The sequence below is a fragment of the Myotis lucifugus genome, unplaced genomic scaffold (assembly GCF_000147115.1).
Source record: "Myotis lucifugus unplaced genomic scaffold, Myoluc2.0 scaffold_3, whole genome shotgun sequence".
Lineage (NCBI taxonomy): Eukaryota > Metazoa > Chordata > Mammalia > Chiroptera > Vespertilionidae > Myotis > Myotis lucifugus.
In genome coordinates this window covers 27,934,428-27,961,324 of record NW_005871051.1, presented here as the reverse complement: position 1 = coordinate 27,961,324, position 26,897 = coordinate 27,934,428, and the positions used below count along the sequence as shown (strand labels likewise).

At 38.3% G+C, this 26,897-nt stretch overlaps 1 protein-coding gene across 12 annotated transcripts in view; it reads right to left on the bottom strand.

Annotated features, from left to right (window-relative positions):
• GIGYF2 (GRB10 interacting GYF protein 2) overlaps positions 1 to 26,897 on the bottom strand; it is a 130,358-nt gene that overhangs the window by 29,991 nt on the left and 73,470 nt on the right. For 9 of the 12 annotated variants that reach the window (XR_002831661.1, XM_014463783.2, XM_023762462.1 and 6 more), the window contains 8 exons: positions 20,453 to 20,632; positions 16,608 to 16,825; positions 16,355 to 16,517; positions 16,081 to 16,269; positions 12,273 to 12,469; positions 11,136 to 11,295; positions 8,308 to 8,474; positions 812 to 903 (listed from right to left, as the gene is read on the bottom strand). Coding sequence is in view for 11 of the 12 variants with exons in the window: in XM_014463783.2 (XP_014319269.1) it covers positions 812 to 903; positions 8,308 to 8,474; positions 11,136 to 11,295; positions 12,273 to 12,469; positions 16,081 to 16,269; positions 16,355 to 16,517; positions 16,608 to 16,825; positions 20,453 to 20,632 (1,366 nt within the window). In the remaining variant the exon portion in view is untranslated. Of the gene's footprint in view, positions 1 to 811; positions 904 to 8,307; positions 8,475 to 11,135; positions 11,296 to 12,272; positions 12,470 to 16,080; positions 16,270 to 16,354; positions 16,518 to 16,607; positions 16,851 to 20,452; positions 20,633 to 26,897 lie in introns of all 12 variants that reach the window. The other 3 variants (XM_014463811.2, XM_014463817.2, XM_023762485.1) reach the window with 2 other exon arrangements.

The window sequence follows — 26,897 nt, the reverse complement described above, 5'->3', positions numbered from 1 at the left end:
AAAAAACTGACAAATTCCTTCAAGATGAAGAAATTTGCCAGTTTTTTAATACTTTAATAGTCTTATACCAGAAAACAAGTTAAAAATAAAACAAAATCAAATAGCTATTTCCACATGAAACACGCTTTGCAAAAATAAAATCACTTGTATAAAAATTCTCATATTTGTTTCAATTGGGAAAATTTTAGGTAAAATTATTTTCCACTAGATCAGAGGTAGACAAATTTTTCAGTAAAGCGTCAGACAGTAAATATTTCTGGCTTTGCAGTCCATACGCAATTATTCAATGCTGCCATCTTTGTTCAAAAGCAGCCATAGGACAATATACACACAAATTGGTGTGGCCGTGTGTCCATAGAACTCTGCTTATAAAACAGGTAGCAGGCTGCCAACCTCTGCACAGATGACAGGCAATCTTAGCTCTTCTACAAAAGCAACACACAAGCTAAGTGATTCTGCCATCAGTCCACACCACTTCTAACAGTATAAACTTTTACTTCTTTTCTGTCCTCTGGTCTATGTTTTTTCTCTGTAGCATTCAAAGTCGAGCTATTTAAGAGGCACTTAGTTCTTAAATGCTTGTTGATTATTGCTTTTGGAGCTAATGAGCTTGCAAAATTACAATACTGTGTAATCTTCTACAAACTTCTGGTATTTAAGAAGACAAAACTTAGTGGTAACATGCCACTAGGTAGGTGACTGAAATATCCTAAAACTTTTGGTTTTATGCTGTAAAAGGTGGCACTTGTGAGCAGATGATATCAAAGGCCTTTTTGGTGCTACAGTACACCCTCTCCAGTACTGCTCTTACTGTATTAAGAACTGCTGGTACTGAAGGTGCTGCATCTGATATAAGGCTGTGAGTTCCTGCTGCCTGGTCAGTCGCTCCTGGTCCAACTCTCCCTGAGAGTAAAGAAATGGGGGAAGAAATGCCATTGAATAAATTGCAAAGAACCTAAAAGCCATTTAACACATATATCTAAAAGCAAAATGAATCCCAGGTCTTCACTTCCCACTCCACCTTTACACCCAAAATGCATAACTATAAAAACCTCAGGCATTTGTAAAAACGAAACAGTTCCATCTAGTGGAAGAAAGCAGTGTCTGCACTATAAGAGACTAGAAGCCTGGTGCACAAATTCGTGCACACTGAAAGGAATATTTTAGAGGAGGGCTCCAGGGAGTGTCCGGCCCATCTTGCCCAGTCCGTGGGAGTGTCTGCCCCTCGTGGTCAGTATGTGTCAGAGTGACTGGTCAAACGATCGGACACTTAGCATATTGGACTTGTATTAGATAGGATTCCCTAAGGTGTGGGAAAGGGTCCTTATTTCAGATGCTGTTTGCCCTCCCCTCCTTCCCTTGAAGCTGAATGTTGTACTGTACTCCAGTTATTACTATAACTAAAAAATGTATAATTCTCCTAATATTAAAAGTGATTTATAAATTTGTTAGATCAGGAATTATAGAAATGGGACAAACAGAAAAGTGAAGTTATCTAAAGGATAAAGGAAATGGCACATAATACTGGGAGCCAATATGTAAGTATGTCTTAAGAAAATAAGAAATTTTTTTTTTTACTATTTTTTATTGACTTTAGAGAGGAAGGGAGAGGGAGAGAGAGAGAGATAGTAACATCAATGCTAAGAGAGAATCACTGATCGGCTGCCTCCTGCATGACCCCTACTGGGGATCAAGCCAGCAACCCGGGCATGTGCCCTGACTGGGAATTGAATCATGACCTCCTGGTTCATAGGTTGATGCTCAACCATCTGAGCCACACCAGTTGGGAGATAATGAGAAATTTTAAGTTAAACACAGTATAAAAGAGCTCTGAAAAGTAAAACTCCTTACCCCAAAATTAGGTTTTTCTACTGCTATTAATACATCCTAAGTTTTACAAAAACAAGCTGTAGTAAAACCCTGGTTTTTTAGCTTATATTTCAAATAACATGGTCTGAAATTTAAATTTGAAAAGCTCAAAGTGAGAAAAATAAGGAAAGTATAAGATAACAGAAATACAGTAGTCCCCCTTATCCATAGTTTCACTTCCTGCAGTTTTAGTTACCTGTGGTCAACCATGGACCAAAAAATAGTAAATAAAAAATTCCAGAAATAACTTATAAGTTTTAAACTGTGCGCTACTTAAAGTAGCTACTTAAGTCGTATGCTGAAATCTTGAGCCATCCCTCACTATCCCCCACAGGACACAACTCATCCCTCTGTCCGGCATGCCCACAAGGCAGATGCTACCCTCCAAGTCAAGTCACTTAGTAGCTGTCATGCTTATCAGATCGGTTGGGAGGTGGGGGGAGAGGGGTGCCACATTCACATCACTTTTATTACAGTATTCCTATATAATAAAAGGCTAATATGCAAACAGACCAAATGGTGGAACCGGAACCAAACAACCAGTTGCTATGACGTGCGCTGACCACCAGGGGGCATGTGCAGAACATGGCGGGCATTGGCCACGGCTGGATGGTGGAGCAGTTGAGCGGGGGCGCCAGACCAAGGCAGGAAGCCAGTCACTGTCATCAGGGTGAGCCTCTGGTGGTTACTGAAAATTCTTTGCTCCTGCACGCCACGGTCCCACCCAGTGCTCACACCTACTTCCAGCGCCAGAGCCACCACTCGCACCCGCTGCCCATTCCTGGCGCCAGTCCCCATCACTTGGTTCCATCAGTGGATGTGAGCAGCAGGTGCCAGCCCTGATAGCCCTTGAGGGCTTCTCCACCTCCCCCTGCTCCTGAGGGGTGATCGGGCAGCAGCTGCCGCTAGCACCCACTGATGGTGCCGGCCTCACTTGCACTGCTGCTGGAGCTGGCCCCAATCGCTCTGCACCATCAGTGCATGGGAGCAGTGGGAGCGGGGCTGCCAGTGGACAGGGGACGGGGGCCAAGGTGCGAGGGGCCGGGCAGGGGCAGGGAGGATGGGCGGAAACCCACCCCTTGCCTACCGCAGCCTCGAGACCCACAGTTCCTTTCAAGATGCATGAATTCGTGCACTGGGCCCCTAGTATTATTATAACTGATCTGTTTGATTACTGTTGTTAATCTCTTACTGTGCCCAATTTATAAATTAAGATTTATCATTGGTATGTATGTATAGGAAAAATAAACATAGTATATACAGGGTTTGGTATTTTCTGTGGTTTCAGGTATCCACTGGGGGTCTTGGAATGTTTCCCCTACAGATAAGGGGGGGAAACTATAAAAGTATAAGGGTGACACAGACTAAACTTAAGCAAATCATTAGTGAATAGTTTATATCTTTATAGTTTGCAGTAAAACATCTGATTATTTCTTGGGCTAGGGAACATCTAAAATTAAAGCTAGATAAAAACTATGCTAAGATCATCTAAAATTTGTATATGAAATATAGGTTTCAAGGTATATTCATCATAAAAGTGAACTCTCTTATCAGTGCAAAGGCAAGAGCTGACAGGAAGCAGAGCTTCCCATGATTTTTCCCTTTAAGTGAGTCTGACTGAGGCTCAGCCCTATCACTGGAAGTCAGGAAATGGACTACAGAAAGTTTGCTAAGCTCCAAGTAATGATCTTTCAGCTCTAAAACACGCAAGATAAAAACTCATCCCAATTCAGAGAAGGAAAATAAAGCTCAAACTTGGTACATAAGTTAAATTTATACACAACAATACACTATAATTTTTCTTTGAATTTATAACAGAAATAATTTCCCTCACCCAGGAATATTTACTGCTCTTCAAACTATAGGTCTCAACCCATCAGTGGACTGTAAAATAAATGACTGGGTCAAGATTAATATTTGTATAAGAAGAAGAAAAGAAATAGAACAGAAGATATGTGCATGACAAAAATTTTTTGTGAAACGCACAGAGAAGAGATGTAACTTTTTTTTAACTACAGGCCATGGTAAAAAATGTTTGACAGCCACTATTCTCACCTATGAATGCCCTTGATAAGAAGTTGTATCTTACCCCAAGAAATCTAAGGCATTTCTATACACCAACAGTGAACTTTCAGAAAGAGAGACTAAAAAAAAAATCCCATTTACCATCGCACCAAAAAAATTAAGCTACCTAGGAATATACTTAACTAAAGAGGTAAAAGACCTCTACTCAGAAAACTACAGGATGTTGAAAAAAGATAGAGGAAGACATAAACAGATGGAAGAACATACCGTGTTCATGGATTGGTAGAATCAACATCATTAAAATGCCCATACTACCCAAAGCAATCTATAAATTCAACGCACTTCCCATTAAAATACCAACGGCATATTTAACAGATCTAGAACGAACTCTCCAAAAATTCATCTGGAATAAAAAAAGACCCCGAATAGCTGCAGCGATCCTGAGAAAGAACAAAGTAGGTGGGATCTCAATACCAGATATCATGCTGTATTACAAAGCCACTGTTCTCAAAACTGCCTGGTACTGGCACAAGAACAGACATATAGATCAATGGAATAGAATAGAGAGCCCAGAAATCGGCCCAAACCAATATGCTCAATTAATATTTGACAAAGGAGGCAAGAACATACAATGGAGTCAAGATAGTCTCTTCAATAGATGGTGTTGGGAAAATTGGACAGATACATGCAAGAAAATGAAACTAGACCACCAACTTACACCATACACAAAAATAAACTCAAAATGGATAAAGGACTTAAATGTACGACAAGAAACCATAAAAATTCTAGAAGAATCCAAAGGCAACAAAATCTCAGACATATGCCGAAGCAATTTCTTCACTGATACAGCTCCTAGGGCACTTGAAACTAAAGAGAAAATGGGAGAAACCAAGATGGCGGCATAGGTTAATGCTGGAGTTTGCTGCCTCGAACAACCACTTCAAAAATACAACTAAAAGACGGAACGGACATCATCCAGAACCACAGGAAGGCTGGCTGAGTGGAAGTTCTACAACTAGGAGGAACCGAGAATCAGAGGAGGCGCAGTGCTGAAGTAAAATACTAAGGTGCGGAGTGCGCCCGGCGTGGGCTGGTGGCTGAGGGTGCAGTTGTCTGTTTCAATCCAGAGGGAGCCTCAGACTCTGAGCTCCAGATCCAGGCGAGTCTCTAGGGACCCAGACTCAAACGGGAGAAGCGGGACTGTCTGGCTTCGGTCCCTCCGAGGTTTGCAGTGGTTGCTGGGACAGAGAGGCAGAGCCCCTGGGGACGGAATGAGAGCAGCCATAACTGCTCCCTCCTCCGCCCTGTTGATCCCGTGGGACCCGCCCCGCCCAAGCCCTGCACAGAGCAATTTGCCGGATAGCCTCAGGCAAAGGTTAGATTAGCACCTCCCTAGAGGACAGAAGTTCTCCCACTGCAAACACAGCTGATTCTCACAGCCAGTTGGCCTGGAGGTCAAGTAGTAATTACCTACAACAATTAAGGCTTGACTACAACAAGACTGCTCACAGAGACCACAAGTGGGTGCACCTAGAATGTCTACCTCAGGTAATTGGGACACTTAACACGGAAAGCCACTCTATCGACACAGCGAAGCATAAAAAAATGCCAAGACAAAGAAACAGGCCACAAAGGACAGAACCGGAGGAAAGCAGGCTACTGGATATAGAATTCAAAACCACACTTTTGAGGTCTCTCAAGAGGCTTCTAGAGTCTGTCGATAAACTTGATGAGATGTACAGGAAATCTAATGAGACCCTCGATGGTGTGATAAAGGACCAACTAGAAAGTAAGCATACACTGACTGAAATAAAGAATATTATACAGACTCCCAACAGCAGACCAGAGGAGCGCAAGAATCAAGTCAAAGATTTGAAAAGCGAGGAAGCAAAAAACACCCAACCGGAAAAGCAATATGAAAAAAGAATCCGAAAGTGTGAAGATAGTCTAAGGAACCTCTGGGACAACTACAAGCATACCAACATCAGAATTATAGGGGTGCCAGAAGATGAGAGAGAGCAAGATATTGAAAACCTATTTGAAGAAATAATGACAGAAAACTTCCCCTACTTGGTGAAAGAAATAGACTTACAAGTCCAGGAAGCGCAGAGAACCCCAAACAAAAAGAATCCAAAGAGGACCACACCAAGACACATCATAATTAAAATGCCAAGAGCAAAAGACAAAGAGAGAATCTTAAAAGCAGCAAGAGAAAGAAACTCAGTTACCTACAAGGGAATACCCATACGACTGTCAGCTGATTTCTCAACAGAAACTTTGCAGGCCAGAAGGGAGTGGCAAGAAATATTCAAAGTGATGAATGCCAAGAACCTACAACCAAGAGTACTTTATCCAGCAAAGCTATCATTCAGAATTGAAGGTCAGATAAAGAGCTTCACAGATAAGGAAAAGCTAAAGGAGTTCATCACCACCAAACCAGTATTATATGAAATGCTGAAAGGTATCCTTTAAGAAGTGGAAGAAGAAGAAAAAGGTAAAGATACAAATTATGAACAACAAATACGCATCTATCAACAAGTGAATCTAAGAATCAAGTGAATAAATAATCTGATGAACAGATTAGTTCAATCACCAGAATGAACTGGTGATTATAATAGAATCAGGGACATAGAAAGGGAATGGACTGACTATGCTTGGGGGGGGAAGGGGTGTGGGAGATGTGAGAAGAGACTGGACAAAAATCATGCACCTATGGATGAGGACAGTGGGTGGGGAGTGAGGGCGGGGGGTGGGGTGGGAACTGGGAGGAGGGGAGTTATGGGGGGAAAAAAGAGGAACAAATGTAATAATCTGAACAATAAAGATTTAATTATTAAAAAAATAATAATAAAATAAAGAGAAAATGAACAAATGGGACTACATCAAAATAAAAAGCTTCTGCACAGCAAAAGAAACCATCAACAAAACAACAAGAAAGCCCACTACATGGGAGCATATATTTGCCAACATTATATCTGATAAGCTCCTATTCTCCAACATTTATAGGGAACTCATACAACTTAACAAAAGGAAGATAAACAAACCAATCAAAAAATGGGCAAAGGATCTAAATAGACACCTTTCAAAAGAGGACATTCAGAAAGCCAAGAGACATATGAAAACATGCTCAAAGTCACTAATCATCCGAGAGATGCAAATCAAAACAACAATGAGGTACCATCTCACACCTGTCAGAATGACTATCAACAACAATTCAACAAACGACAAGTGCTGGAGAGGATGTGGAGAAAAAGGAACACTCGTGCACTGCTGGTGGGAATGCAGACTGGTGCAGCCACTATGGAAGACAGTATGGAGTTTCCTCAAAAAACTAAAAATGGAACTCCCATTTGACCCTGTGATCCCACTTCTAGGAATATATCCCAAGAAACCAGAAACACCAATCAGAAAGGATATATGCACCCATATGTTCATAGCAGCACAATTCACCATAGCTAAGATCTGGAAACAGCCTAAGTGCCCATCAGTAGATGAATGGATTAGAAAACTGTGGTACATCTACACGATGGAATACTATGCTGCTGTAAAAAAAAGAAGGAACTCTTACCATTTGCAACGGCATGGATGGAACTGGAGAGCATTATGCTAAGTGAAATAAGCCAGTCAATGAAGGAAAAATACCACATGATCTCACTCATTCATGGATAATAAAGACCATTATAAACTTATGAACAAAAATAGACACAGAGGCAGAGCTGCCTCAAACAGACTGTCAAACTGCAGCGGGAAGGCTGGTGAGGGTAGGGGGGCAGAAGGGGGGGGGGGCGGTAAGAGATCAACCGAAGGACTTATATGTATGCATATAAGCATAACCAATGGACATAAGACACTGGGGGGTAGGGGAGGCCAGGGGATTGTCAAGGGCGGGGGGAAAAAAGGAGACATATGTAATACCCTTTGTAATACTTTAAGCAATAAAAAAATAAAATAAAAGAAAAGAAAAGAAGTTGTATCTTATTCATCCTTAGCTCTTCAGAACCTACCACAAGGCCTGGTACAGGCCCTCAACCTAGAGTTAATGAATAAGTCAATAGTGTTTTCATTGTCGAAATCCAGTGTTCACAATGAGGTTTCTAACTATAGCTACTTTTGACTATGGCCAAGAACCAGACACTCCTATACTTGGAGAAGGAAAAGTACGGCACAGATCCAAAGCTCTCCAAGAGGAACTCTTTGGGGAAAGGGTCGGGAGCAGCTGAAAAGGAGTATTATTTCCCATTCAAAGGTTCTCCAGGACCACTATACAAGAGGGCTACATTATGATCCAGTTTTTAGTTACAATACCAGTAGCTAATTTTTTTTTTTTAATCCTCACGCAAAGATATTTTCTCCATAGAGAAGCAAGTGCATCTGTATCTAATACATGTTCTGGGTGAGCTGTAAGGTACTTACCATATGAGAAGGGGGTGCAGGACCGGAAGAGAAGGGAACCCTTCCCCACATTTTCATGATATCACCAAGAGGTTGGAAGCTTTCATCACATGCTCTCTTCACCAATAAAGACATAGTAAAATAGCCCGCCTGAAACCATTCTGCCATCTCCTGATTATTGAAGGGACCTACAACACCAATTTAAAACAGAAGGGCAATAAGAATCCTTTCAGGCTAACGAGGAAAAAAATATTTTCTGTGTTTGATCCTCATCCAGAGGTAACAACTTGTTTCAGGTGGTACCTATCAAATAATTTTTAAGATAAACTTAACTCCTCTCCAAAGGTGGTGGAGAGGCTTTTAATAAAATACAACAAAAAAGATTTCAAAATAAGCCTATGTCTACACACCCCAAATTCTCAGAAGTGCTGAGATGTTAAAGAGCATATAGTCTCCATCTCACTCAATCTCTATAATTCATTTGTCAAAGAAGTATTTAATTAAACTGGAAAGAGTACTTATTAGACTCTGTGTCACTTAGCAATAGAGAATACAGATATGCAGGGCAGAATACACGCTTTTCTAAATTTTCATTTTCTGCCAGAGATTTAGCCATTAAGGAAATGCAAATTTAAAACTATGAGATATCATGACACACTTGTCAGAATGGCTATAGTTAAAAATAGCCACATCCTGCGCTGGCTGGTATGGCTGAGGTGGTTGGGCGTCATACTGTATACCAAAAAGTTGCTGATTCGATTCCCAGTCAGGGCACATGCCCAGGTTCCGGGCTCGATCCCTGCTAGGGGGCATGCAGAAGGCAGCCAATCGATGTTTCGCTCTCACATGGATGTCTCTCTCTTTCTCCCTAGAAATCAATAAAAATATTTTAAAGTAAGTAAATGAAAATATTTTCTGTAAAGAAAATATGAGTCACTCATAGATTGCTGGTGGGAATATAAAATGGTACAGCCCTTCTGGAAACCAGTTGGGCAATTTCTTTAAAAAAAAGAACTATACATATAATCACCATATAACCCAGCAAATGCACTAGTGAACATATTTTATCTCACAGGACTAAAACTTACATTCACATAAAAACCTATCATGAATGTTTTAATAGCTTTATTATAATAGCCAAAATCAGGAACAACCCAGATGCCATTCATGTTAAACTATGATACATGCAGGTCATAGAATACTAAATTAAAAGAAACAAACTACTGATATATGCAACAAACTGAATGAATCTTGAGAAAATTATATTGAGTGAGAAATGACAATGACAAAAGGTTAAATACTGTATGATTCCATTTATATAACGTTCTTGAAATGACAAAATATAGAAATGGCGAACTGATCAGTGGTTGCTAGGGGTTAAGGAGGAGGAGAAGGGGGTGTGGATGGGAGGGGGATGGGTATGGCTATAAAAGGGCAAAGAAGGGATCCTATTGTTGAGACAGAAACACTGAATCTTGACTATGTCACTGTCTTGGTTGTGACACTGTACTACAGTTTTGCAAGAGGTTACCCTGGGGAAACCGAGTAAAAGGTATGTGGAATCTCCGTTTTATTTCTTTCTTTTTTAAAAAAAAATATATTTTATTGATTTTTTACAGAGAGGAAGGGAGAGGGATAGAGAGTTAGAAACATCGATCAGCTGCCTCTTGCACACCTCCTACTGGGGATGTGCCCACAAACAAGGTACATGCCCTTGACCGGAACCAAACCTGCGACCTTTCAGTCCATAGGTCGACGCTCTATCCACTGAGCCAAACCAGTTAGGGCTCCATTTTATTTCTTACAAGTGCATGTGAAGCAACAATTATCTCTAAGTAAATTTTATTAAAACACACATCCATATGTATTTTAATTAAAACCCTGCTCTTACATACTTTACATTTTATAGATCATGAACAAATATATACAGTGCCAGGTAGTGATAGATGCTATGAAGAAGAATGAAGCAGGTTAAGGGTCCTGAGAGTGGGAAAGGAGTTATTACATTGGTCACTTGGTTAAACACTATCATGAAACTGACACTAATACAGTCAATAACCAATTTCAAGTTATTAGCAAAGATTTCAAAAGCAGAAATGAAGAATCAACAAATGTCCTTTACAGCATTCTCTCTGCATTCTAATTTTTATTTTTTTAAATATATTTTCATTAATTTCAGAGAGGAAGGGAGAGGGAGAGAGACACAGAAACCTACAACAGAGGTTCACTGATCAGCTGCTCCTGCATCATCCCTACTGGGGATCCAGCCCACAACCTGGTGTGTGTCCTAACTGCGATTCGAACAGTGATCTCCTGATTCATAGGTCGACACTCAAACATTGAACCACACTGGGCAAGCTTTCCCCATTCTAATTTAATTTATGCATCATACAAATCTTTTAAGGAATTAGTTTATAACATGGCACTACTTCTCAGACATTTTTAATAGTTTTTTTATCATTTATATCAACTTCATTTTAGTGAAATATTAAAGCAGTCTTCCAAAATTGCTCCAATTACGTTTTTATGGAAAGAAGACTGGAATATAGAGAAGGTAAGTAACTCACCTGCCTAATAAATCAGCTGGGATGCCAGAAATGAGGGGGGTCTTACGCATTTTTTTTACATCCCTATCAAATTAGCATGACATTCTGCCCTGTATTCAAATTATTTTCATTGGACTTCCCTTCCCCTCACTGAAATAGTACTATGGGAGGAGGCTATAAAAATGCCTTCTATATATATAAAGAAAGCCTATAGCATGAAAATTAACATTAATCACCACCATCTTACAAAATCTGGAGGTAATGGCAGGCATTTCTGAATTAAAGTAGAACAAAACCACCTACCCTGAATTTCTCCCTGAGGATCTTTGTAATACCACTTCTGCATTGCTTCGTGCATTGATGGACCCGAGACACCCTTAGCTCTGTGCTCTTGCAGTTTTGATGCCAGTCTCTCATCATCTAGTGCACTGTCTTGGAGATAAGCCACCATCTTCTCAGCTTGCTAACAGAAAAACAAAAAATGGAAAGAAAAGATCCTAAATTAATACTTGTGCACATAAAAAATGCCTACCTTTTTTGGAGTACTTGATCTGTGAAAGACATTATGCAAGGAACACAGCAGGCAATGACTTAATTTTTACAACAATGCCATGAAAACAGGTACTATCCCCCATTTCACAAAGGGCAAGTCTTATTCAGGGTCTCAAAATTATTAAGCAAGCCAAAGATGAGGAGCAGTTGATCAATGATTCTCTCTCATCCACAAACTGATAGGGATCAAAGCCGAGGCTTCTAATCAACACACTAATAATAATACTTTTTAAAATTTATAAGCTACTGTTCAATCCTATATTGTATAAACTAAACCTGTAAATACGTGCATGTTAACAGAACAAAAGGCTCCATTAGTACAATTACCAATAAAATCTTTTGCAGGTTTTACTAAGACACTGCCCCCTTTCTTATTTTCTTCAACATTGCTTGTCACTGACCACCCCACCCTGGAGGAAAGAGAAATTCTTCTGCAGAAAGCAGGCTATTATTTACTTTGCATGTAAACAATGGTATTTACAATCTTGGGAAAATCTAGAAACATGATTAAGATAATATCCTGTGAGTTTTACTATTTTCCCTGTTATAATTTAGGCAAAATATACAGAAGACACAGTACCTATCCACAGCTGCTTGTATTCACCATTTTTGGCATTCCATTAATTTCCATTAAAGAAAAAAGAAAAGCAAACAGCTAAAGGCAACCTCAGAAGAGAAAAAATAACCTGACATAATGACTACTACATAGCAGAAACTTATAAGCATGAAATGATTTGAAAGAAATTTTTCATACAAATAAATACTAGAAATACAAACAACTTTTCCAGTAAATAAAATCTGGTGCACAAAAGTCCCATTTTTGATTATTCATTAATGCTTTCTAATATTTATAGCAGTTGGAGAAAAAAAGAATTACATGATTTTTACCTGCTCCAAATGCTTGAGACCCTCTTCATCATCTGGCTCTGTGGAAATACTGCCCATACCAGGAGCACCTACGACCTGCGTTTCACCTGGCCGGAGGGCAGCACTAGGATTAGGAAGAGGTGGTGGAAGTATGAGGAGAGGAGAGGCTGTGTCTGAAGGAATCTGAGGGAGGGGCTGCTGGACGTCAGGAATCATTTCTAGAGGGAAAAAGATGCAGACAGATGAAAACCCTTTAAAATATAGAGAATCTTATGAAGAATGAAGTCTATATCAAGTTGAGAAGCTTGCTAAATGGGCTCAGCTACTTCTGAAGAAGTACAGCATTTCTCCCCAGAAAGACAGAAGTACCTCCCCAGAATGACAAAATATAAGGATTAAAAGGTATCCAGAAGGGCCTTCTACAGTGCCTGTGTCACTAGACGCAGTGATGGCGAACCTTTTGAGCTCGGCGTGTCAGCATTTTGAAAAACCCTAACTTAACTCTGGTGTTGTGTCACATATAGAAATTTTTTGATATTTGCAACCATAGTAAAACAAAGATTTATATTTTTGATATTTATTTTATATATTTAAATGCCATTTAACAAAGAAAAATCAACCAAAAAAATGAGTTCGCGTGTCATAGGTTTGCCATCACTGCACTAGAACATCTACCTACCCAATGGTTGGTTATGAGTTTACCTCTTGAAAACAAACGGAGTCAGTCTAATCCCTTCTTAATATCATGTCTCAGAATGGTAGAGACAGTTAACAAAGCACTGCAAATCTTCTCAAAGATGGCTTATCTCATCACTAAAACCTTTATTAAAAATCTCTGCAATTATCTTGAATAAGTACCTTTTCAAGTCATAATTAATGTAACTCAATACATTGCATTTTGTAGGATACTGAAAAACACTTGGAGTCTACCTGTACAATGCAGGAAGTTCTTCTCAGTAAGTATAAAGACTGCAAAAGAGGTTCTATGTTGGGTCCTGTTTCTAACTTATTAGTATGCAGGCTCTTAAGAAGGAAAAGGGGGATGGAACTAATTAGAAACAATTTCAGTTTCCCCTTTGAAAGCTTGTTTGTTCAATTACAGATAGCTTCTCTAAATTCCTGTTCCTCTCACTCCTTCCTTCCTTTGCCAATTTTTTTTCAAAGGACAGTCCATACAAGTTGTATCCACTTCACCACCACCTATACCTGCTACACTGTGACTTGCACTCCCACCCCTCCAGTAAAGCTTCTCTTCCAAAGATAGGCAGTGACATAAAGTCCCCAAATCCAGTATTTTCCTCATCCTCATCACCCAATTTCTTAGTAGTGTCTGACATTATCTACCCTATCCCAAGCTGAAAACATTCTCCTTCCTTCATTTTCCTGCACTCTACACATGCCTCTGAAGACTTTTCTCTGGCTCCTCTTTATCCTCTAAAAATCGTAATTACAGCTGGGGGAAAAAAAACTGAAATTACCCAAAGTTCTGTTCTCTGTCTACTTTTCTTTTCACCCCTAACAAGTATATGTAATGTTTATATTTTAATTCTCTGGCCCTAAACTCTTCCTATCTTTGCAGTCCCTTACTCAACTGCTCTCTGGCCATCTCTACCTTTTTCTCATTAACACCTCAGAATCAATATTCAAAATTAATTTATCCTCTCCCCTTCCAAATGTGCTCCTCAACTTCTACTCTTTTTCTATTAATGGTAGCATAATTCTCTCAGACACCTCTCTCATCTTCGACCCTTTCCCTTGCCCTGATATACAAGCAATGACTATGTCCTGCCAAATTCTACTTTGAAATCTTATCTGCCACTACCTCCCTTTACAGGTGCACTGCCTCCATCATAATGACTACTTGGGAGCCCAACAGGTCACACTGAACCCACCTGTCATCAAAACAATCTACCCTACGTACATCTGTCAAATCCATGTTTCCCACCATTCTCCTTTCACACCTCATGCTTCACCTAAATAAAAACAGGAGCTGGTTCCTGCCCATGCCTGGACCAGCCCTGCTTCCTCGCTTTAGCTTTCACCGATTCTGAGGTGTTAATGGGAAATTAGGTACAGCTTTCACTGTACCAGAATGCCCTTTCCCAATTCATCTAGCTACATCTACCTCCAAATTCTACTTATTATTCCAAGACAAACTCAAGACACTTGCTTCCTGAAGCACTGCAGGAGTTTACCAGTCATGAACTCATACAATTCTTTTTGCCCTAGGTTATTAATAGTACACATAGTTTACCTCCCCTAAATCCAGAATTTCAATCTTTAATGCCTATCTATGAAGCTTTCTCAAAATACACATTTTGACCCCATCCTAAAATTTCAAAATGTACAAGTACCACAGTGCCTGATATATATAGCAGAAATTCAAATATGTGCTGAATTCATTCATTCAGCTTTGTTCTAGACCAGGGGTGGGCAAACTTTTTGACTTGAGGGCCACAATGGGTTCTTAAACTGGACCGGAGGGCCGGAACAAAAGCATGGATGGAGTGTTTGTGTGAACTAATATAAATTCAAAGTAAACATCATTACATAAAAGGGTACGGTCTTTTTGTTTGTTTGTTTTATTCATTTCAAACGGGCTGGATCCGGCCCGCGGGCCGTAGTTTGCCCACGGCTGTTCTAGACACTAAAAGGAAATCCTTGGTTCAAGCCCTCAAAATATTAGTTTATTGAGCAAAAAAAGGACAAACAGATCTTTATAATACTGTATTGCTATTTTGGAAATGTTGTTTAAGAAACAAGGCACCTAACCTAGCTTGGAAAGATGAGGTGGGAGAGTGTGTCAGGTTCAGAGAACAGCATGTGCTAAGGCACAAGGCAAGAGAACACAGCACATTTCAGAACCTAACAGGCTGTGAGGCTGGTGAATAGAGTACAAAGGAGACACAGACTGGTGCTAAAACTGCATGTAGGGAAGCAGAAGCCCAATCGTGCAAGATATCATAGGCCATATTGAAAGGTGTGAATTTTTTGCCCAGCTGGTGTTGCCCAGTGGTTAAGCGTTGACCCATGAACCAAGAGTTCTCCAGTCTGAGTCCCAGTCAGGGCACATGCCCGGGTTTCAGGCTCAATCCCCAGCAGGGGGCAAGCAGAAGACAACCAATAAATGATGTATCTCTCACCAATGTTTCTATTCCTCCCCCATCCTCTCTCCCTAAAAATCAATAAAAACATATTTAAAATTTAAAAAAAGGTGTGCATCTTTATGGTGAATGAATCAATCAACCCTTCACCACCAGGCCTTACACTGTCATTTTTTAATATGTACAAGAAACATGGAAATATTAATATTGCTTACTAAGGTATATGAGCAACTTAAAATCAATATGATGACACTGGAGGAGATATACTTTAAGCTTATTCTATAGCAAAATTGATGGGAATCCCACAGATTCATGAATGTTCTTTCTGGCCTCTTTTGGAACAATGGCAATTTGGTATGTCAACTAGAAACACACATAGCCTTTACATGAAAGGAAGGTAGCTGTCTGATATCAGAATCAAACTACTGCAGAGGACCACAAACCCAGTTTGCTCAACTGATACCAGGGTGGCTATGTCATAACATCCTAGGAAGTGAGACTCTGGAGCTCCACCCTTGCTTCCTCTGTGTTTTGATAAATTCTGGGATGGACACGTGGGAAGCGGAGTTCAACTAGGTTTACCAGTAAAATAATATGTCCTAATTATCTACCATTGGAAGCAGTTCTAGGAGGCATAAGCAGTAACCTATCTTACCAGTCAGTGATAAAGTCCCTACTTCAAAGCAAAATCCTACTTTAGTTTAATGACTCTCACAAATACATACCATCCCCTCTGCTGGGCATTTTGGTTGGCAGACTATTTTCCGTCCGACTCTCTTCTTCAGTTTTTTCCGTCTGCTCAGTTCTGGGTTCCTCTTTTCTCTCAAACTGTGGTGCTTCCTGAGATGGATGATCTGAAGGAGTACCTGGTCTAGCAGATGATGTTAAGATTTGAGGTGTTTCCTCACTAGCTTCTGTAACATGAAGTAATCTTAAATTAACAATTTAGGAAACTTCAGGTTTGACAGATAAAAAGGTAAAGACAAAACTGCACCTTACCAACTCCTATTCTCTCTGTCTTCTCTCCCTCTTTCTTATTTGCCTTATCAGGTTCTTTGGCTTCTTCATTATGGCTACCCTCAGAGTCAGAGCACTCCTCCCCTTCCTCTACAGGCCGGAAGTCCATCTCCTGCTCTTCTGGAATAGGCTCTTTCTGTACTTTCTGTAGCAAAAAATAAAGCCAAAGGTTAACAGCATATTTGGATTTGGTAGAAGGTGAGTGCCTGTCATGACATTTAAACCAACTTCTTACCTTTAGAGAGAGGAATGCTCCAGAGGAGTCAAATGTGCCCATTTCTTCATCGGCGTCCTCTAAGCACCATTCAGGCAAGCTGTCCCTGTCATCGTCAATGCTGCCACTGCCAGTGCGCACCCTTCGGTAACCCCGTTCTTCATCCCGATCTCGAAAATCAAACTCAAACCTTCGCCGTCGTTCCATGTGTTCCCGCCAGCCTGCAGAACGAGGGCCATCTGGGATCAGGAGGAGGACACAAACCTTAGAAAAGTTTTGTGACAGTATTGGAAAAAGAAAATAATAGATAGGAAATAAAGGAGAAAACTACAACTAAAAGCAAATTCAAATACATCAACCTACTAAACAGAAAACTAGGCAAATTACATGAAGTTCAGAGCTCAGCACATGTAGTTATCTTCATTAAGTACCAAGCCACAACAGATTCTAAAGCTTTTAAAGATACATTTAAAACAAATAACTTTGCCCTGACCGGTTTGGCTCAGTGGATAGAGTGTCAGCCTGCGGATTGAAGGGTCCCAGGTTCGATTCCGGCCAAGGGCATGTACCTCGGTTGCGGGCACATCCCCAGTAGGGGCTGTGCAGGAGGCAGCTGATCAATGTTTCTCTCTCATCAATGTTTCTAACTCTATATCCCTCTCCCTTCCTCTCTGTAAAAAATCAATAAAATATATTTTAAATATAAATAAATAAATAAATAAATAAAACAAATAACTTTTAAAGGACGCTTTATTCAAAGTATAAACTTTTAATGAGCTTTAGGTATCTGACTGAAATGTTGATTAACCTACTCCTTGGTCAGACTTAGAACTGCATATTTTTCCATACTGAAGTCCATGCCTTCCTTCTGGCAAGTCTGTGAAGCATTTTCTTTATTTTCCTGAAAGTATCGTTCTCTATGAATAAGACCGGCTCCCTATGACAATTCACATCAAAATCATCATGCCTACCTACTAGTGCCAACATCCCATTTGTAATTCTGATTCCCAACAAAAAGTCATGGAATTACAGCACTGGCAGCTTTCATAGAGATTTGATATAGCCCACTATTATAATTTTATAATTTAAAAACAAAACTTCTGACAGAAGTAACTTGCAAATGGTAAAGCAGAACTAGAATCCAATTCTGCATCCTCTACTGCTTTTCCACAATAACATGCTTACTTTCCTTTCCCTTCTCTCATCTCTTCACTCTCCCTAGGGAGTTATTTCTGTATAATATCCCCAGGGACATTCCTAAATCCACCCTAGCATACTGTTTATTACATCCACTGTCCGGCAGAAAAAGAATGCCTAAAAATAAAAGATCCTAATTGAAATATATTTTTCTAAAAAAGAATGGGAAACCTTGGTAAAGTCTGACAAACCTGAGTCTAAGAGAGTTAAAGAAAAAAAAAGGGGCGGGGGGCAGTTTTTAACATATTAGAATTTTCTATCCTTGACTGCTTTCTCTGTGGGAAATACACAAAAAATGAGGCCAAAGCAAAATGTTCTTACCATTGAGGCTCAATTTGCTAAACCTAGCGATCTAAAACTCAAACTGAAAACCAAAGGGCAAAATGTTAACATGCCAAATACGGGTAGCATTCTGTAAGCCACTCACAAAATGGTAAGACAACATTATTCCACATTCCCCACCCTTTACTTACAACAAAACACTATTTCCGACCTTCTATGAAAATGAAGGAATTTTATACCCAGATCACTTAAATGTAAACCTAGAGTCATTGCTCAGAAGATGTGTTCATGATCAAATGCTGATTTTCTGAGTGCTCTGTCTACTGCTGTCATTTCTAAACTGTCTGTAAATATGCACTATGATAGGAATAAATCCTTCTAGGCCTCTGGTTCACATTTTCCTCTTACTGTGTTTCCTAAGTTCAGTTCTCAGAGTGAATGCTTAGCTGGTCTAATGCACCATCTCCACATGTATCCAGTTGTGCACCCTACGTCAATAAAACTAGATTCCATAACGTTGTTGTCTTATCAACAGTAAAAAAAAACATTTTATTCATGAAAGTTAATATAGCAGATAAGGTACAGCTATAGCTTAAGACTAACCACTGCTTTAAAGACCTTACATTAGAACTAGTTTATAGTATTTTCACAAGATAAAATAAATCAAAATCATTATATTTAAAATTTTAATCAAATCTTAATAAAAGATTAACTAAAATCCAAGAAATGTTAAGAGTAACTTACAATTGATATAATCAGATTTAATATGCTGGTTTGAAAAAGTGATACTATTCATTTTTTAAAATGCATATTTAGAGTGGTTGTTTTGTTTGTTTGCCCCAAATCTTTATCTCCCCCAAACTATATTTTAAAAATATAAAAAAATAATAAAAATTTAAAAAATAAAAACATATAAATAAAAAATTTTGGGAAACTGTCAAGTTAATTACAAATAAAACTAACGTGAAAGTCAAATATTAGGAGAAAGACTTAGAAAAAGACAATATATATTCAAAATCTAAGTTACTGGTTGAGGAGGTTTGATGGTGGAATATAACACTAAAATTTTACTTTGTTCAACTCCCTTTAATAGAATCAACATCATTCTTTTGAGCTCAGAAACACTGTTCATCTTCCAAAACATTCACCTTGTTTGTTTTTGATCAGCTGGAATTTTTCTTCTCGCTCAGCCCAGATCCTGTTCATTCTCACTGAATGCTTGTTGGGAACATAGTCTACAAACCCTCTGCTAACAGGCAAGCTCAGCACAAAATGCAGATATGCCCTGAAGAGAACAGTAACATTTGGTTGCCCAGGACACAGACTGGTGAGAAGTGCCTAGAAAACTATGATGTAAACAATGCCCACTGATGACAGAAAACGCACCCAAGAGGCAGTCATGAAGAGCTGGGGTATAGCATCCTAACTTTATCCAAAGATTGACTTCATCAAGTCTCTACCTACCCACACAAGTCCATAAACCATTCTAAATGCCTGTTAGAATATTTATTTAGACCAAGATTAGTGATTTTGCTACTGGATTTTAAAAAGTAAATGGAAACAGTTTACATTATTATAATGTCCTCTATTAAAGGTAAGCTCTCTTGGCATATGGTTGATAGATAAAAATATTATATTATGCACGTGAAATTCAAAAGACAAGTACACGGTCTTTGTATGCTTCAGTTCTGCATGACCCCACGATTCAAACTACAGTGGCATCTGATTATCATGAGGTGTGGAATCAGCACTTTGGCAGGGGATGAACTCTGACACAAAGCACCAGTGTCTTCAGTTACCAGCATATCTAATGTCAGGGAAGAACAGTTGGAAGCATTCTTAGGAGTCAAACAGAAGAACTTATAAAATCACTAATCACTACTATTCTCTCTCCTTTTTTTAAAATTAGAGGGACAAAAGAATGAACTTTTATGTTTTTGACCTGGGTTTAAAGTTTATTCTTCAAATAAGCATAAACACATTTTCAGGACAAAAAAATTTGAAAGAATAAATCCTTTCTTGCACAGGGAGAAAAAAAAATTTTAGGGGAGCACATGTTCCTAAATGTCCCTAATTATACATTTATTAAGTTTTAAAGCGTGATGAAATAGGTCTGAGAGATTTAGAGTTAGACAGAACGAAATGAAACCCTCTCTTAGTTGTGCAGTTAAGGGCAAGTGCTTCCTGTGAAACCACATTATTTGCCCCAGAAAAATAAGAGTGATTTTAATCAAATAAATAGATCTGGAGTATTTTTATGTTGAGATTTTTTGTAATACTAAGACTGAGTGTGATGACATAAATAATGACTCCATTTTTTTTTAACCAGTTTATCTTTTCCACTTACTACCTAACAATTTCCACCAAATACTCAACAGAATTCTTACCAGGACTATGAGGCCGCCACCTCTCTCCATCCCTTCTTGATCCAGCTAATCGCCAACCTCCATCTTCATCTTCTCCGTTTTGTTCTTCTCTAAAAATACGCCAATTGTCACTTTCTGATCGTATAAATTCATGCTTCCTCCCCACTGATGTTGGTCCACCTTCCTCAAAGTTTGGTCTCCCTGTAAAGAAAATAAGAAACATGAGCCTTAACCAGTGAGAATTTTGAAAACAGACTTGACTGCTCAAATAAAGCTTTTCTGCAAATGTGTCCATTTCAATGTTTAGGCAGTATAAATAAAATAACTGATATATGCATAGATTATTAGACACATTTCTTAAAGCTGAATGTTCATAGACAGTGCAAGTATTTTTTTTAAATATATTTTTATTGATTTGAGAGAGGAAGAAAGAGGGAGAGAGAGAGAAACATCCATGATAAGAGAGAATCATGGACCGGCTGCCTCTTGCAAGTCCCCCACTGGGGATCGAGCCCACAACCCAGGCACGTGCCCTTGACTGGAATCGAACCTGGGACCTTTCAGTTCGCAGGCCGACGCTCTAGCCACTGAGCCAAACTGGCTAGGGCATTTTTTAAACAAAAATAGATGCATTAAAAAGAAGGGTATGCAATGAAAAGTAAATCAACCTTCCCCTACATGAGACCCCCCCCTCAAGTATTCCCCAAACTGTCCACAGCTATACTTATGCACATATATACAGATCCCTCATTCACACTACATACCACCACCCTCAGAATGTTATGCATGTTGTCTTATACCCTTGCTGTTTGCACTTAATCATGTATCTGGGCAATCCTTCCTTAACCAGCACATAGGTGCTCTTTTTTAAGTCATATAATATTTTAAATTATATGCTATACTTAATTTAATCAACTTCTACTGGTGATTCTGCCCAAACAAGATAACTGTAAATGTCCAAAACAGATTGTAAACTCAAAAAAGTAGAGACTATGAGCTATATATAATATTTCATTTATTCTAGCACCTAGTACATTACAGACATACAACAAATTGCTTTTGAACAGAATTCAAAGCTAAGTTATGTCTAACCTGATGCAACTCAAGAGCTACATTAAGGATAAAAGACAATACTAAGTAAACTATTTGTTTATTTTCTCTTTAGTTTCCATTGCCCTAGGAACAGTATCAGTGAAGAAATTGCTTCGGCATATGTCTGAGATATTGCTGCCTGTGGATTCCTCTAGTATTTTTATGGTTTCCCGTCTTATATTTGAAGTCCTTTATCCATTTTGAGTTTATTTTTGTGTATGGTGTTAAGTTGGAGGTCTAGTTTCATTTTTTTGCATGTGTCTGTCCAATTTTCCCAACACCTTTTATTGAAGAGGCTGTCTTGACTCCATCGTATGTTCATGACTGCTTTGTCGAATATTAATTGAGTACAGTGGTTTGGGTCTATTTCTGGGTTCTCTATTCTATTCCAATGATCTATATCTGTTCTTGTGCCAGTGCCAGGCTGTTTTGAGAACAGTGGTTTTGTAATATAGTTTGATATCTGGTATTGAGATCCCACCTACTTTGTTCTTTCTCAGGATTGCTGCAGCTATTCGGGGTCTTTTTTTATTCCAGATGAATTTTTGGAAAGTTTGTTCTAGGTCTGTGAAATATGCCATTGGTATTTTAATGGGGAGTGCATTGAACCTATAGATTGCTTTGGTTAGTATGGACATCTTGATGATGTTGATTCTACCAATCCATGAACACGGTATGTTCTTCCATCTGTTTATGTCTTCCTCATGATTTCACTCATTTATGGAATATAATGAACAACATAAACTGATGAACAAAAACAGATCCAGAGACAGAGAAGCATCGCTCAGACTGTCAAACCTCAGAGGGAAGGTAGGGGAGGGTGGGGTAAGGAAGAGAGATCAACCAAAGGACTTATATGCAAGCATATAGGCCTAACCAATGGACACAGACAACAGGGGGGTGAGGGCATGAGTGAGAAGGGATGGGGGGTAATGTGGGGATAAGGACACATATGTAATAACTTAATCAATAAAAAAAATACTAAGTAAACTGAATTGGTACTTTCAAAGGACAAGACAATTCTAAATTGTGCAAACAAATTCTTTAGCACCATCCCACGTGCGCTAACATATATAATTCACAACAGATTACATAAAATCTGAAATTTAGTTGAAAATCCAGAACATACACAGATGTCCTCAGTTTACAACAATAAGAATTACATATTCTCTCAGTGACAACCTCAAATCTTTTCACTGAACCATACTAAAGTGGGGGGGGGGGGGGAGGGCGGGACTGTACAGTGGCCTCTGAAAATGAAGAAATTTCATTTTTTGGTCATCCTCTTATAGTTCATTCACATTAAGATTCAACATCCTATTTGCCCAAATGGTTGTTAGGTTTTTATTAGATATTATTCTTAAAGACTTAAGATTATTTTAAAGGATAAAATAACTTGGAATGGGGGTACAATTATTTGCTGAGCAAAACCTTACCAACTGAGCCACATAGCCAGGGCTTGTGTATATATGTGTTTTACTTTTTTAAAACTATTTCTTCTCCAAAATAGCTGTAAAATTGTATGCTAATTTGGCTCAAATATGAATTTTTCATATTATTTACTGACTTTATTTCCTTTTATGTGAATTGCTTGCACTTTTTTCTAAACTAACAGCTTCTTTACCTTTGTAACTGTCAAGTCCTACATACACTTTTCATATTAGTATCTAGGAATCAGAAAAATATAAAGACAGAATAGGTTAAAAAAAAAAGTAGGGAAACAACAGGAAGAAAAAAATTCTAGCTTTTCTACTTACTGTAAACTATCTTGTAGTTCTCAACCTGTAGGGAAACCTGTATCACATAAAGTTTAATGATTACTTATGCCATTTCTTGTACCAAATGGATTAAGAGGGAAATTTTGAAGAAAAAAAAAAAAGGAGATCTTGGAGTCACTAGACCTGATTTTATTTTATTTTTTTAATCAGAGAGGAAGGGAGAGGGAGAGAAAGATAGAAACATCAATGATGAAAGAATCATTGATCGGCTGCCTCCTGCATGCCCCCCCACCCCCCACTGGGGATCAAGCCCGCAACCTGGGCATGTGCCCTTGACTGGAATCGAACCCGGGACCTTTCAGTCTGCAGGCCGATGCTCTACCCACTGAGCCAAACCGGCTAGGCTAGACCTGATTTTAAATTCTGACTCTAATTCTGATCTCTACACCTTGAGTAAAGAAGATCCAACTCCTAATTTGAAAGAGGATGTGTATGCTCAAGTGTCTCAGTGAAACCACCTGATTTTATATAAACACTAGCCCAATCTAGTTAGAAAAATTCTATAACAAAGGAATTCAGATTTTGTTAGAGTGCCTGTTTCCACAAAATAATTCCTAAAAACTGTATTATACTTTTTGGTATATCAAATATTACATAAGGACTAAAAGCAATAGAAAGATCTATGTGACTTTTCTGGTAAACAAAGGAAAACCAGAATAATATAATTCTGACATGCCAAACCAACCCCATATGTAAGTGCAAGGTAAGTGGATTTCCACCTTCAGGGATCACTGTCATTTTCAAAAGAGAAGGGTGAAAAAGATTCAAGAATTTTTAAATGGACTCCACTTATCTCCTCCCCCTACCTTTTTTTAAAAAAAAAAAAACAACCAACTTATTGAATTACAACATTCTTATCAAAAAGTACACACATCATAAATGTACAACTGAAAGAGTTTTAATAAAGCAAATATATCCACATAACTGCCACCTAAGATTTAAAAAAGCAAAAGAATATCAGGATCTCTCAAAAGTCTTCATGTCCTCCCAATCATCCCAGTCAGCTCTTCCCAAATTAAGTACTAGCTTGATTTCTATACCCAAAGATGAATTTTGCCTGTTTTTAAACATTTTTATAAAAATAGAATATTCGTTAATGTCTAGCTTCTTTCATTGGACATTAAGAGAGATTCATCCACATTGTTACAGACAACAGAAGCTTGTTCTTTTGTGCTGCTGTATAGGATAGGATCTCACTGTATAAATAGACCACAATATATTATTCTTCTGTACTGCTGATTTAGGTTGTTTCTAGTTTTTTGCTATTATGAATTGTGCTGTTATGAACATTCGTGGATATGAAATTTGATGAGCATATGTTTGCATTCTGTTGGTATTTACCTAGTAGTGAAATTGCCGTGTCATAGGTATATTCAACTTTAGTAAGTAGTACCAAATATTTTCCCAGAGAAATAGTATACTTTACCATTTTTTTGTGTTTTACTTAAACCTCCATAAACATTAATATGAGTACCTTCTCTGTGGACAAACACAACTGAAGACATAGGACTGAAAATAAAGAGACTCAGACATAGCACCTAGACTATAGGTTACATAGGGACAGACAACATCTCTAAAAGGGGGAAGATGAAACTAAACTTATTAAATGTTCTATCAGAAATAATATATACCTCTGAAAAGAATATTAAGACCAATTTACTCAATGTAAAAACTTCACTCTAGAAATTAATTTGAAAGGAAAAAATAATTTCAAGCACTATCTAATAAAATATACTTTCCAGTCTGGCTGGTGTGACTCAGCAGTTGAGCGTCAACCCAGGAACAAAGAGGACACCAGTTCGATTCCCAATCAGGACACATGCCCGGGTTTGCAGGCTCGATACCCAGTAGGGGACATGCAGGAGGCAGTTGATCGATGATATTTCCCTCTCATTGATATTTCTATCTCTCTCTAACTTCTTTCATTGGACATTAAGAGAGATTCCTTCTACCTTCCTATCTCTCTAAAAATCAATAAAAACATATTTTAAGAAATTAAAATATACTTTCCAATTATTGCTAATGCAACTAAAAATTACACTGTATACAAAAATTGATCTAAAACATTAAAATAAATCCTTTATAACCTAAATGATTACAACAGACTTGTACTTATATAAATCTGGGTGGAGAGTAGAGGTGTCTGAGAGAACATCTGTATAATTTGAGTTAAAAAAATATTTGTACAGGGGTGGGCAAAAGTAGGGATGGAAAAAAACATGCAGGTTATGATTATTACAACAGCTTTATTAACTCTGTTTTGTGTACTCACAATGATAAACCTACTTTTGCCCACCCTGCATATTACTGATATAATTTTAAATTAAGGATAAATATTAAAGTCATTCATGGGCAACTTAGAAGATAATATCTAAAGTTCCTTTCATGTCTAAATTATTCTAGGATTCCATAGTGACCAGGGCTAAAATGAGTGAGGGGCACCAGCATGGCCTTTCTTAGCATTTAAAATCAAAGTCTTCCTCCTTTTATAACATCAGCATTATGACAAAATTGAGTAACCAAATATTTTAGTTGACTTTTTTAAAAAATCTTAACAGATTAATTTGTAAACAAGATGATTTTAAAGTAAATGCAATTGAATAATTTGAAAATTAATGCCTGAACCAAGTATTTCTAAGCTAGTCAATAAATGAGCTCGGGGGGCTATGAATCCTTGAACTGAAAGCACATATGCACTGCATGTTTTTCTTTTTTCAGGGAAAAGGGTCTAAGGCAGCGGTTCTCAACCTGTGGGTCGCGACCCCTTTGGGGGTCGAACGACCCTTTCACAGGGGTCACCTAAGACCATCGGAAAACACATATATAATTACATATTGTTTTTGTGATTAATCACTATGCTTTAATTATGTTCAATTTGTAACAATGAAATTGGGGGTCACCACAACATGAGGGTCGCAGCATTAGGAAGGTTGAGAACCACTGGTCTAAGGTTTTTGTCAGAGTCATAAGGGTCTCTATGACTTCCAAAAGGTAAACACAAATTTAAAATGTATATTTTTCTATTCAACATAACAAACACGACCATTTTTGTGAGCAAACTATATTGTGTAACACGTTTGTTCTTACATCACAGTAATTCAAGATGTATAAAAGGTGCTAAAATACAAAGGTACTTCATTTCTAAATAGTTTCAATGGCAATGAATACTTGTTTCTGTCTTTAAGTATTACTTCTCAACAGGATTCTTCTAAAAATAAAATAAAATTAAAACACACTATTGGTTTTAGTCTGGTCTAATTGAGTGGACTTCCTAAGGAGAAAGAGCAGTAAAAGGGCACCTGTGTGCATGTTTGACACACAGCCAAACATGGTGTTTATGGAAAACTTCAGATGGAGCAAGGAGGCTCCCAGCCAACAAAATCTACAGCTGTGAGACTTGGAACTTACAAGTGCCCAAACTCCAAAAGCAAAAGTGGAATTATGGGACAGACTTTGAAGCTTGTTTATGTGCAAATTTTTCTAACGAGTATTGTATTTCTCTATTCAGATATATATTCTCTGATCAACACTAAAAATATTTTCTAATGCTAGAGAAACAGTAAAAGGGAATCCCATCCAGTTGTTAGTATCTACTT